The sequence below is a fragment of the Meriones unguiculatus genome, chromosome 2 (assembly GCF_030254825.1).
Source record: "Meriones unguiculatus strain TT.TT164.6M chromosome 2, Bangor_MerUng_6.1, whole genome shotgun sequence".
NCBI classification, from domain to species: domain Eukaryota; kingdom Metazoa; phylum Chordata; class Mammalia; order Rodentia; family Muridae; genus Meriones; species Meriones unguiculatus.
Window position 1 is genome coordinate 74309573 of NC_083350.1, and position 12620 is coordinate 74322192.

Sequence of the window (12620 nt, forward strand, 5' to 3'; positions counted from 1 at the left end):
GAAACGGCACTGGTTTAGATTCACTGCAAGTGTCAACTGACTATTTGGCCGAGCTCTCGAGACAGCATGTCCGGGCCGCATCCTTGAAAGTCAGCTGCACTCAAGGCAGGGCCCCTGGCAGTCCCTTAGCACTTAGCCTTGCCCAAGCTCTGCTGTGCGTATTTACCTTGACAGCCAAAATAACTGCTCTTCTCCAAAGAGAAATACCCATCTTGGCAGGTGTCACAGGCGTCCCCAGTCACGTGGGCTTTGCAGCTGCAGTCGCCATCTTCCTGCAGAACAACGAGCCAGACAGCAGCGTTTGAGACCTAGGATTTAGCTTGAGAACGGGCTCATCATGCAGTCAGAAGCCTTGTAGCCAGGACTGGGAAAGTATGCCCATGGTTGGACGACCAGTGAGGGACAGCCCCCTTCCCAGAAAGCCCGCCATCAACCGCTGCAGCACCCTACAGCCATCACACGCAAACTGGCCATTACCTGTCCACACTCTCCAATTCCGCTCACTGTCCCTGCCTCATGGCACTGGCATTCTGTGAAGAGAAAAGAGAGTGTCTGTGGGCCGGGGCCTAGATGAGAACAGTTCCCCAGCCCTGGGGACAGTATATGCCTACAATACAACTTTCGTGGTTGGACTTTCCTGCGGCCTAAAGCAACATTCAGCCTCCACTGCTGGGCCTAAATCTGAAGTTATTAGAGCAGGTCAATCAATACAATCTATCTGGAGTAATGCCCAGCTTTGGCTACTCCAGCACAGAGTTTACGAAGGTTTCCAACGTCAAGGTCACTATTGATGTGCCTGTATAAAAATAGACTCTACCCTAAAGATTGTCATTTTGCTTAGACCTTTTGTTCTGTGTTTTTACTTGTCATCTTTGGATTTAATAACTGCACAGAACGAAGGTGCAATAGACGTGCATGTCATTGTTATAATATGTGCATTCAAATTAATCCATAAAGAGTGGTTTATAAAAACAGAGAGTCCAAAGGCACTTATCAAGTGGCTGCCTCTGAAAATAGCAAAATTCACACAGCAACAGTGTAGATACCTCTTTGTCTAAAAATGACAGAAGTTTCTGCCCTGCACGAAGCATTATGCAGCATGTTGAACCAATCAAATTGGTTTAACAAAAAGGCTCTCTCTCTCTCTCTTTTTTTTGATACATAAAAGAGGGGATTTATTAGAATGGCTTCCAGAGTGCGGTGTGATCCCAGTGGCCCAATGGTGGCTGTGTCCCAACAGACAGGCCAAGAACCAAGTAGCTGTTCGTGCTAGGACTGCATATCTTAGCACTTCCAATCTGCTGCTGGAGTTCCAGGGGATTCAAAAAGGCTGTCTTAACAAGACCCACCAGATCAACCTGGCAGGGCTCTCATGGGCTCACAGAGAAAGATGGAAGCAGCCAGCATGCATGCGGCCTGCCCCAGGTCCTCTGTGTGTAAGTTATGGCTGTTAGATTGGTGTTCTTGTGAGACTCCTAACAGCACGAGTGGACGTATCTGGATCTTTTGCCTGCTCTTAGGACTCTTTTCCTCCTGTTGGGTTGCCTTGGCCAGCCTCAATATGGGGGCTTTTGCTTTGTCTTCTTGAATCTTGTTTTGTTCTGTCTGGCTGTTGTCTCTTGGAGGCCTGCTCTTTTCTGAAGAGGAAATGGAGGAGGAGTGGGGGTGGGGATGTGGATTGGGGAAGCTAGAAGGAGTGAAGGGAGGGGAAACTGGTTGCAATGCACTGTATGAGGGAAGAATTTATTTTCAATCAAAAGAGAAAAAAGTGCTGTCTTGTCTATGTGGGCACCGAGAAGGCAAAAAATGAAGACGTGAGGACCCTGAAAGATGTGTTGGTATGCAACAGCTCACCTGAACATCCTCTGGGGTTTTCTTTGGCCAGATTCCAATATAATGGTTTGCAGACACTGCATGTAGGACTCTCAACATGGAGCTTGCACTGGCAATAACCCTGGAAATGAAAATCAAACTGAAGTTTGGCCTCTTGAAATTCAGACCTGTTTCAAACATGTGTTTTTAAGCAAAGCTTTGTCACCAAAATTAATTTTGACCATGAAAGATAAGTCAAGGGATTCATTAAAGTCCATCATTACTTTAAAGAGTCTTTTGACCTAAAAAAAATAGTTTATTTTTATTTGATGCATTTGAGTGTTTTACCTGCATGTATGTATGTATGTGTACCATGTGTGTGCCTGGTGCCCAAGGAAGCCAGAAGGAGGCACCTGGTCCCCTTAAATTGGAGTTAAGGATGTCTGTAAGTCACCATGTGGGTGCTGGAAACTGACCCTGAGTCCTCTGAAAGAGTAGTAAGTGCTCTTAACTACTGGGCCATCTCTCCAGCCCCTGAATGTTTCAGCACATGCTTGCATTATACATTAATAACTTATGCATGAGGTTAAATGCACTCAGAAAATGTAGAGAAAGGAAACTCTAAAGATCTCTCTTGTTTAAAACATTGTGCTACCTGACAAGATGACTCAGTCACTAAAGTTCTTGCCTTGTAGGTGTGAGGGCCCAAGTTTGATCCCCAGAACCCACATCTTACAAGCCTGGCATGACGGTAAGTGGTCCCAGTGCTGGGAGGGGGAAAGAGGCAGGCCTCCAGGGCCTGGCCTACTTGGTGAACTACGAGCCAATGAGAGACCTTACTCAAAAAGTTGGTGGATGATCCCTCAGGAATTACATCTGAGGCCTTTTAGCCTCCAAATATATATTACATTTATTAAAAAACATGAGTGTCTCAAAGAGAAGACCAGTGCTTATCTGTGAGTGCTTTTGTGAGATGTCTAATTCCTGCCTGCCCTTAGTGTCACCAAGCCTCAGAGCAGGAACAACAGAACCTCAGAGGCCAAGATGTGAGGCCACAGAGAGAGAGAGAAGTCTCAAGGGTCTTAGGAAATTGCTCAAAGCACCACAGTATGTGCTTGGAATAAAATAGAGAGCATGTAACAGTTTTCTGAATGGCCAGATTTATTTAACAAGTTCTTGGCCATGGTAGAGCCTTGATGGTTCTCCATAATGAGATACCCTCACAGCAATCTCCAGGAAGAGCTAATTCCAGGACTCAGAATACAAGCTCAAAGTACGTTTATTCTTTTGTTTAAGAAAAAAAAAACAAAAAAAAAAAAAAACAAAAAAAAAAACACGAAGTACAAAATCTATATGCATCTTGCATTTAGAGCCATGGCTGAGGCTGCCCTCTGGAAGCAGTTTGGATCTGCCCTTATGTTAATTTCAGGACGTTTCTACATGGTTAGTCTTGACCCTTTACACAGATCGCCTACTTACCAGGCTGGAGTCAGCGGTCCCAGCTGGGTCACAAACACCGTTGGACCCTGTATAGGATTCAGAAATGTTACAAATGTCTGTCTAATGTTTTGGATACTTAAAAAAAAAAAAATTTTTTTTTTCTGAGACTGGTTTTTCTCTGAGTAGCCTTGGCTGTCCTAAACTCGATTTGTAGGCCTTGAACTCACCTGCCCCCGACCCCCGAGTGCTGGGATTAAGGGCGTGCACCAGCCCATTCAGCTTCAGTTTTTTAAAATACTGCTTTTTTAAGAAAGTGCATCCACATTTCTGCTTTTGATAGCTGAGTTACAAAGACTGTGTCACTCGCGCTAGGGCATGCCAGGTGTCCTTCATGACTCTTGCTCATTCTGACCCCATATAACCCAATAACTGGCCGGCCCAGGAACACAGCTTCCTCTTTTGCTTAACGTTTTCTATAGTTCATTTTTAGTATATATATGAGAATCACATGCACTGTATCTCTACCATATTCTTTCCCCTCCCTCAGCTCCTCCCAGACCCTCCCTACCACCCTGCAAAGCTTCCTTTCCAATGGCGATGGTTAGAGAGACTGAAACGTTGAGCATCTTTACAATTGTCCAGAAGGGGGTGATATTGCACCTCTTTTTAAATGTAAATAGAAACAAGATCATATTGTCTACTCAGAAGAAGTTCCAGAATTACCAACTTCATTTTGTAACCGAGGGACAAGGGCTTATCATCACCTTGCACTGAAGTTCTTGGTGAGGCCAGCTGGTGTGCTTTCCCGCCCTCACCTGCAGAGACCATGGCTGAGCACTTGGAATGTCTTGGTGTCACCCTGACAGCAGGCTGGTTGAGCCCGCTTCTGAGGCTGGCTTTCGTCACTGGGATGTACGCATAAGGGGATCACATAGCCCTACAAACTGTCCCTCGTTTTTTTTGCCTGTGTTTCCTCTTTGTTAATGTTGTCTTTGTTTCTCATTGTGTCCCCTCTCTCCCTCCTCACCCTCGGCCCCATCCTTCTCCAGTAGCCCGCACCTCCCTTTCTCTCCTTTTGTCCCCCATACTGACCATGCGGAGGCCTGGGCTCCTCCCGCATGGACAGGGTCACTCTCCAGCTCTGGTATAGGGCTGCTTTGCCTCTATCACCACATTCACCGGCCTGAGGCCCACACGGGGAACCGCAGGCTTTCTCAGGGCAAGTCCTGCCACTGCTGCCTGCAGTTTCTACCCTCCAGAAAACCTGGTCCGGGGAATTCTGATTAAGAAGACTCTAGAAAATGCACCCTGCTCTTTTTCCTGGTCCTGCCCAGCTCCGTATCAGCAGAAAGAAGGAGGTTCCTACAGCAACTGTAATCTTCTGTTGGGAAGTCGGGGCCTGTCTCCTGCAAACTGCCTCCCTCAGGGGCATAAGAGAGCTCTGAAATCACCAAGCTGGGACTACTGGGAACCCTAAGGTGGCCCACTCTAAGGAACTTGGGGAAATGCGGGCAGAACACTGAATTGGTCCCTTTTAGCCCACAACAAAGATGGCCACCCCTATCAACACTGAAAGTCACCACGGAGAGAAGGTATGCTGGTGCATGGGACAGGCATCACACAACTGCAAGGGCAAACTCCATGGGGTCGCTTTCACCACGCTAATGCAGAGATGTGACGTGTGAACTCAGAAACCCAGGTTTCTTTGTTTTTATTTTTATTTGTTTTTACGAATGAGAATTTAAATTGTTCTCAATAGGCACCAACTGTCTCTGAGGTCGAGAGTGACCTACGTGCTTTCGATGAAGTTGGCCTGGGTTCTGAACCAAGTATTAAGGATGGCTAGAGTCAAATTAGGGAAGACCGATCACGCCTCCTCTCCCAGAGGCTGGCGGCACCCACTCAGCTGAGAGCCATGCCTCCAGCAGGCTGCTGGGCTCCTTACCTTGGCAGTAGGGAAAGTCGTAGGCTCCCGAGAGACACCTGTCACACTGCTTTCCTGCTATTCCAGGCAGGCATTCACACTGGCCAGTCAGCGGGTCGCAGGGTACCGGATAGGATCCAATGGTCGAGCACTGGCAAGCTGTGTGAGAGAGCCTGATCAGACTCAGGCATGAGGTACAGAGTAAACAGGGCAGCGACCGAGGCAGCACCCCCAGACTGGCCAGAAAGACAAATTCAAGTTCCAGATTCAGGCCTTTGACTGAGCTGAGCCTCAGTTTCCCCTCCTTTACATGGGACTGACCCTGTCATCTGCTTGGTAGGGACCAAAGATCACCTGACAGGTAAATGATGTCCCTCCCAGGTGGGACCTATGACGTTAATCTTATTGCTGTTGTCAGTTTGTGTTCAGCATGACTGGTGGAAAAGGGGTGCTTAGGGGGAAGAGTGCTTCTCATGTTCAACAATGGCTCTCAGAGGAGGAGGAGGAAGGAATGAAGGAAGAGTAAGTGCCAATGCCTCATCCAGCTAGGATCAAACACGCTATTCTAGTCTGGATCAGCCTGTACGTGTCCTCAGTTTTCCCCTGCTCTATTCATATTCACTTTCTCAGTCTAGTGTAGTGGAGCAGCTGGGGAAAGAGTTACACGGGCAGGGCTGGGTATGCGGGGGAAAGCCATTCCAGCATCTCCACCCTACCCCACCACCTCTGTCTAAAGAAGCAGGCAAGCAGGCACAGGCAGGCCAGGGTTCTGGCCTCTCCCCTCCTCACTCCCTTCCCACCGGATCGGTTCCTGTGTCTGTGTGTAGAAACCCTCACGGGCCCACAGGAGCTCAGTGTCACTCCTCTTTGCACTGTGAAGATCGTGCTCTTGGGAGAGGTAACCAGGGTGAACGGCCTGGCTAACATCTACTACCAAGAGCCTCCAATCTTCACAAGATCTGGAAAGAACTGGAGAGATCATCTTACTGAATTCCACAATTACACAGGAAAGGTCAGGAGTTAAAAGGGATTCTTTAAGTTACTAAGTTAGTCTATGAAGCAAAGGGCTCCTCCCCACGCCCTACCAGGGGGTCAGATACATCTGGGTCCAAACATCAGCCATACCAATAAACATGCACACACTCACGTAGGAGTGACTTGGCCTCTTTAGGCCTCAGTTTGTCCTTCTGTAAACTGGAGTTGATAACAAACCTATCCCCTGAGGTCATTACAGAATTACCAGTCGTGAAACATGGAGATCACTGAGTTCAATGCTCGGCATAGGGAGTCCCTCGGTGTTTGCTCTGCCATTACTATTCCCATCTCCCCAAACGCATGCAGAGATGCCCCTTTGGCCATTCCATGCTGGATTGATGGGCACCAGTGAACTAGCACTTCTGACTGTCAAGTTTGTAAAGTACTCAGTGAAAATTTAACTATATATATAGTAAAAAATTAATTGTACATGCACGCATGTGTGTGCGTGAGAGAGAGAGAGAGAGAGAGAGAGAGAGAGAGAGAGAGAGAGAGAGAGAGAGAGAGAGCCTCATTTGCAAGGTCCCCAAATTTCCATGCTAGTTGGAACCATGGAGAAGGAACCATCCATAGGTAAAGTCTGCTATCTGATATGTATAGACAGCCTTGGGATCTGTGTCTGATATATGTGTGTAGACAGCCTTGGGATCTGTGTCTGATGGTGATGTGTATAGACAGCCTTGGGATCTGTGTCTGATGGTGATGTGTATAGACAGCCTTGGGATCTGTGTCTGATGTGGTGTCTAGGCAGCCTTGGGATCTGAAAGACACTGTATGACTAAGCTTTAGGGCAAAGAGCCTTTGAGGGGTGAGACCAAGACCACGCTTTCTCTTTTCATCCTCAGCATGTGGCCAGAGCCAACATGGGGACTTACTCTGAAAAGGTCTTTTTAATATGAATGCTAATGACTAACAAGTGTGCACTCCACTGTCGCTGCAGTCACAAACTGTCACTGAGAGAGTGGAACGAGGCTGGTGTCCTCATTAACAGATGACCCAGGAATCCAAGAGGCCATGTGGCTGTTTCTGAGAGACACGGTGGCAGAAGGAGAGAAAGTGCTACCATCCCGCCCTCCTGTCTGGATCCATCATTCCAGCACACAGTGACCGGCATTCAGCTGTGTTTCTGCTGCATTTAATGATAGTATGGCTAGGTGTTGTGTTGCAGGAAAATATAAGCGTGCACATTCCGGATCTCAAAGAACAAGAATTCCAGAGGCGGAGCTCGGGGATTAGGGAAGCAGTGTGAAGAGCCCTACCTCACACACAGTGTGAGAATCTTGCCCAGTGCCACTCTGCCTGCCGCCGGGAGCCGTCTGAACAAGGACACAGATACTGCGCCACTTCTCCACCACGGTTCCCTCCTGTGCCTGTGGCCCTGCCAAGCCTCTGTTTGTGGCGATTAAGTTCCTATCTTGGGCAGATTTCTGGGGAAATGTTCTTGGCCTCCGTGACTGCTTTTTTATGACTCAGCCTGGCTCGGCAGTGGTCACCAGACGTTTGATCAAACACCAGTATCAATGTTGCTACAAATGGTTTTTTTAATATGAGTCTAACATTCAGATTGGTAGATTTGCTAGACAGAACGTCATTTCAGCACCCTGGGAGGCAGAGGCCAGGTCAACCTAGGCTATACAGGAAGTTCTGGGCCAGCCTGATCCTATCATAGCCCCCTCCATCATATAGAAATGTAGACTTTAGGAAAATCAGATTACGTTCTATGAGGTGGATGGGCTTCATAGAGTCAGCTGCAGCCCTTAGAGGAAAAAGGAACGTCCCCCTAAAGGTGTTCTGTCTGCAGGCAGCCTTTATTTAGGCTCAAGCTACGACATAGCCTTTTCCCAGGTCTCTAGCCTGCTGGCTTTCCTTACAGATCCTGGACCTAACAGCCCAAATCATAATGGTGTGAACTAAATCCCTCTCTCCCTCCCTCCTATCTCTCTCTCTCTCTCTCTCTCTCTCTCTCTCTCTCATTCTGTGTGTGTGTGTGTGTGTGTGTGTGTGTGTGTGTGTTTCTAATGGATCTGTTTCTCTGGAGCCAAGTGTAGGTCTTGGTTCTTCTTAAACTGTTATCAATGCAGGATAGTCTGCCTTCTAGAGGAACAGTCTCTGTGCTGTGTGGCTGTTATCAATGCAGGATAGTCTGCCTTCTAGAGGAACAGTCTCTGTGCTGTGTGGCTGTTATCAATGCAGGATAGTCTGCCTTCTAGAGGGACAGTCTCTGTGCTGTGTGGCTGTTATCAATGCAGGATAGTCTGCCTTCTAGAGGGACAGTCTCTGTGCTGTGTGGCTGTTATCAATGCAGGATAGTCTGCCTTCTAGAGGGACAGTCTCTGTGCTGTGTGGCTTGGTTTGGGGGCTTCTGGGATTGGCTTTCTAGCCTAATTACCTATAGAAGCATTATTGACTATGCCCTTCAATGAAGAGATCAGTGATATACCTACATGTACAGATGCAAACATTTTGCTCCCAGGTACTCCTATCAAACACGTATGAATGCAATATTCTGAGTGTTTGGTAACAGAGGGTTTTTGTTTTGCTGTTTGGTTGGTTGGTTTGGTCTATGTCAACCAACGACTATAATGGCATTAGCTGGTTGTCTCTACTCACGCTGCACAGAGTAGAGGCAGAGCCAGAGAGTTCTAGAATTTGAAGGCCCAGCTCACACACAGCATGAAGACCCCACAGTTCTCGTGTCTTTCCCAGAGGAAGTCCCAGTCTTCTACAGCCTCCAGACAAAGACTGCTGAGAGCCACCCTGCCTCCAACCCAGAGTGGCAGAATTACAGCACAGCCTTGCAAAGCGTCTGTAGGAAACATCGAGAAAGGAATAACGTAATTATCGCTGTCAACTTTGCAGGATTTGCAACCACCTAGGAACCACCCCTCTGGGCTGTCCAGGAGGGTCTTCCCAGAGGCATTGAACTGAGCAGGAGGCATGAATTCCACTGTGAATGTGGATGGCTGAATCGTGTGCATGAGGACTCAACAACAACCAAAAGCTATGAAAGGAAGAACAAATAGACGTGTAATATTACATATGTGAAAGAACACTAACTAGGAGTTCTAATACCATAGAACTAGAAAATGTATATGCAGGGAAGCTCTTGGGATAGCAGGCCTCAAAGGTTTGCACCCATTAACCACCCAGAACAAGATGATGGAATTACCATGACAGGCCAGAAAGTCAGAACAGCCATGCTGCTGTCACAGTATGGAGACCAGGTGGTCAGGGGCATTTCCCTCCCACCTACCTCCCAAACTATTCTGTTACTATTTTTCCAGTTCTGAAATCCATAGCTAGAATAGACAACCCAGCAACTGCCGAAATAGTCAGTGACAATGGAAAAGGTCAAGGGAGGTTATAGACAGAACTCTGCTGGTGCCCCGCGTGTGCCCAGGATGAGATGCTGGTTCTCCCACAACCAGGACGCATGAGTTCAGGAAGCAGATTCAGAGGTAAAGCGTGGTGTGGAGACACGCATAGGAGTGCCAAGGTAACAGGAGCCCCTGTTACCTTGTGTTGCTTAGTTTTACGAGCCACTCTGGCTAGGCTATGGTTCCCAGGTGTTTGGCTAGGTACCAGGTGAGGTGCTGATGGGAAGGTATGTTTTAGAAGGGATGGTTGGCAGACGTGGGTAAAACAGATAACCCTTCATTGTGGGTGGCTGCCAACCACTCCACCCAAAATCCTCGGGAGAAGGCAGACGAACACTTTTTAAACAACAGGCACTACTCCTCCAGCCTGTCCACTGACCTTATTGTGTGAAAGTCAGATCCGCTCCAGCCTGCCAGCCTACCCAGTGGATTTTAGACCTTCCAGTACCCACAATGCCAAGCCAATTCCTTACAATAAATCCCTCCGCACACACCCACGCCTTGGGGTTGCGGGCAAAGCTTGGCTGATTCGGGTTCTTTCTCCCACTCTCTTAGGGCAGTGAGTACAAACAGAATAGCAAGCATGAAGGCATCGGGCAGCTGCCGGGCACATGGAGAGGGCACATCATACGGATGGCACAGACACTGGTCCTTAGGGCCACAGAGGCTGCCCCAGGCCATGTGGCCACACTCTGGAAAGGAAAGACTTGACCTTAAACAAGCTTTAAACGGTGAGTAGCTCTGTCTGCCACGGTGCTTTTTCATTTTACTCCAGCCGCCCTCACAGCTGCCAAATTCCAAACTCCAACCTCAACCCTGGCAGTCCTTTCCACGCTCTTGGAAACCCTGCGTGCGAAGCCTTCAAAACAGCCTCATTTTCTTCTTTGTTTTGGTCTGGGTCCTTTGAGTTCCTGAAGTATTTGCATTTTCCCTATCCTCCTCACATTGTGTAGGCCCAGAACACTTTTACTCCTAAGGTGTATAAAACTAAGGCTGACTGAGTGCCCCTTCTTTGTGATTTGGAACACAAGTGTCTCAGACATTTGCAAATATGTAGTGAGAAATCTTGCAGATGGGACTTGAGTTTAAACTCAAATCTGTATGTCTCATGAGACATATATGTTATATATACGTATATATACATAACATATAGCCTAAAGATATTTTATACCTTTTATTTTTTCCTTTTTGAGATAGGGTCTCACTCTATAGTCCTGCCTGGCCTAGAACTCTTTATGTAGCCAGGTCAGTCTTGAACTCTTGAAGATCTTCCTACCTCTGCCTCCAAAGGGCTGGGATTAAAGGCGTGTGGTCCCATGCCCAGCCTTACACAAAAATTTTAACACACATCTATTTTGGCTGTGACCTGTCACATGATGCCTGATGTAGAAATTATGTTTTTCCTGGCCCATAAGCGGCTGATTTAAGGTCAGGGGGATGGACCAGGGATAAAAGTGTTTGCCACACCAGCCTGGAGAGCAGAGGTCAGTTCTTCCACAGAGAGGCGAAGGATAGCTGTCTGCACAGTTGTCCTCTGACCTTCACACTCATGCCCTTGCACTCACGAGCTCCCTTGGCATGCTACCACACACGTAATAATGATAATAATTTTAAAGCATATTTTAGAGTATTTTGGGCTTTTAGATCAGAGCTGCCAGGCCCGTAAGAACAAAAGTTCCAGTGGTCAGGAAGCTTGGCCATCATGTTCTCTACTGTCTCCTAGCCCTGAGCACAGTCCTGGTCCACAGAGAAAGCCAAACAGATGACCATGAAATAAAAATGAGTGACCCTGGAAATCCTAGTTGGAGTCGTAACCTGAACGTACTCCTGACAGGTGTTATCTTGAACCTTGCAGCAGGGCCACCAGAAAGTCCCACTGCGAGCCAGCCAGCCTCCACCTTCACAGCAGCACGGCACAGACAAGAGGCAAATGAAAGCACACAGAGCCCCTTAGTATAGAAGTGATGTTTGCCCAGAATGTCTTCCTTACTTATAGAAAATAGATTGGTACATTACCAGCCAAATCCCCAAGGCCAACAATAGGTCCCATGACATATATGTCAGTCCACTTCTCTGCAACGGGACATAAACCTTAGGATAGGCTAAGCCTTCCCAGCAACTACCTTAGATCTTTTCTTAGGGGGAAAAATGACCTACAAAATGAAGGGCCAGTCTGAGGCAAAGCTGCACAAAACTTGGCTCCAGAGAGTTCTCTGTCCCCAGCCATGTGCTCCTTGTTTTGTCCCAGAGTGGCTGCCAGCTTTCCCAGCGGCCTCCCTTGAGCATCCCAGACTAGGGCTCTTCCTGGGCATCTGCCACAGGTGAATGTGGCAGAGGCTTCAGTGCCGTGTGCGGTCTCAGGGATATGCTTTCTCCACAGCCCACTCTACCCTCATACCAGAACAGGAAAAGGAAAGCTCAGGCAGGAGGAGGAAAAGAGGGTGACAAAGAGACAAATGAAGAGGAAGGAGAAGGAAGGCAGACATGAGAGGAGGAAGTGGGGAGTGGTCCCTCTGCCACCTCCCTCGCCAACAGAGAAAGTCACAGTTGTGTGCCAGGCTGAAGACAAAGGGTTGGACTGAACACAAACGCACATGTAAGTCTTGTGTGTGCGAACATCTTCGCAAGTCAGTCTCTTTTTGGTGATTTGATTCTATGAAATAAAATTACAGGGCAGTTGGGTGAATCAAAGTAAAAAGAACGCTATGGCCTTGTGCCCTGGAAGTCTGGAGTCAATTAATTTAATGAAAAGCACAACTCCAAGCCTGCAGTCTCAAGAGCAGCTTAGACGTGTTTGTTTTTAATTCCTTTTAAAGAAGTGTCCTGGTTAATTTTTTAAACATCTTTAAAGTAATAAAGGGCAAGCCATAAGGACCGACTTCAGCAAACATATCTGATGTAGCATTTGGGGCAAGGTTGAGTAGTTCTCTCTCTAAAGAAAAAGATCATAAGGAGCAGCAAGATTGCACAGCGGGTAAAAACACTTGCTCTTCAAGCCTGATGGCCTGAGTTTAATCCCTGGAACCACATGA

At 47.6% G+C, this 12620-nt stretch overlaps 1 protein-coding gene across 1 annotated transcript in view; it reads right to left on the minus strand.

Annotated features, from left to right (window-relative positions):
• Window positions 1-12620, minus strand: part of Lama3 (laminin subunit alpha 3) — a 207665-nt gene that overhangs the window by 120246 nt on the left and 74799 nt on the right. Inside the window, exons 13-17 of the mRNA XM_021645417.2 lie at window positions 5198-5335; window positions 3292-3338; window positions 1855-1954; window positions 478-530; window positions 167-272 (exon numbers count right to left, since the gene is read on the minus strand). Of these exons, the coding sequence (XP_021501092.2) occupies window positions 167-272; window positions 478-530; window positions 1855-1954; window positions 3292-3338; window positions 5198-5335 (444 nt within the window). The remainder of the gene's footprint in view (window positions 1-166; window positions 273-477; window positions 531-1854; window positions 1955-3291; window positions 3339-5197; window positions 5336-12620) is intronic.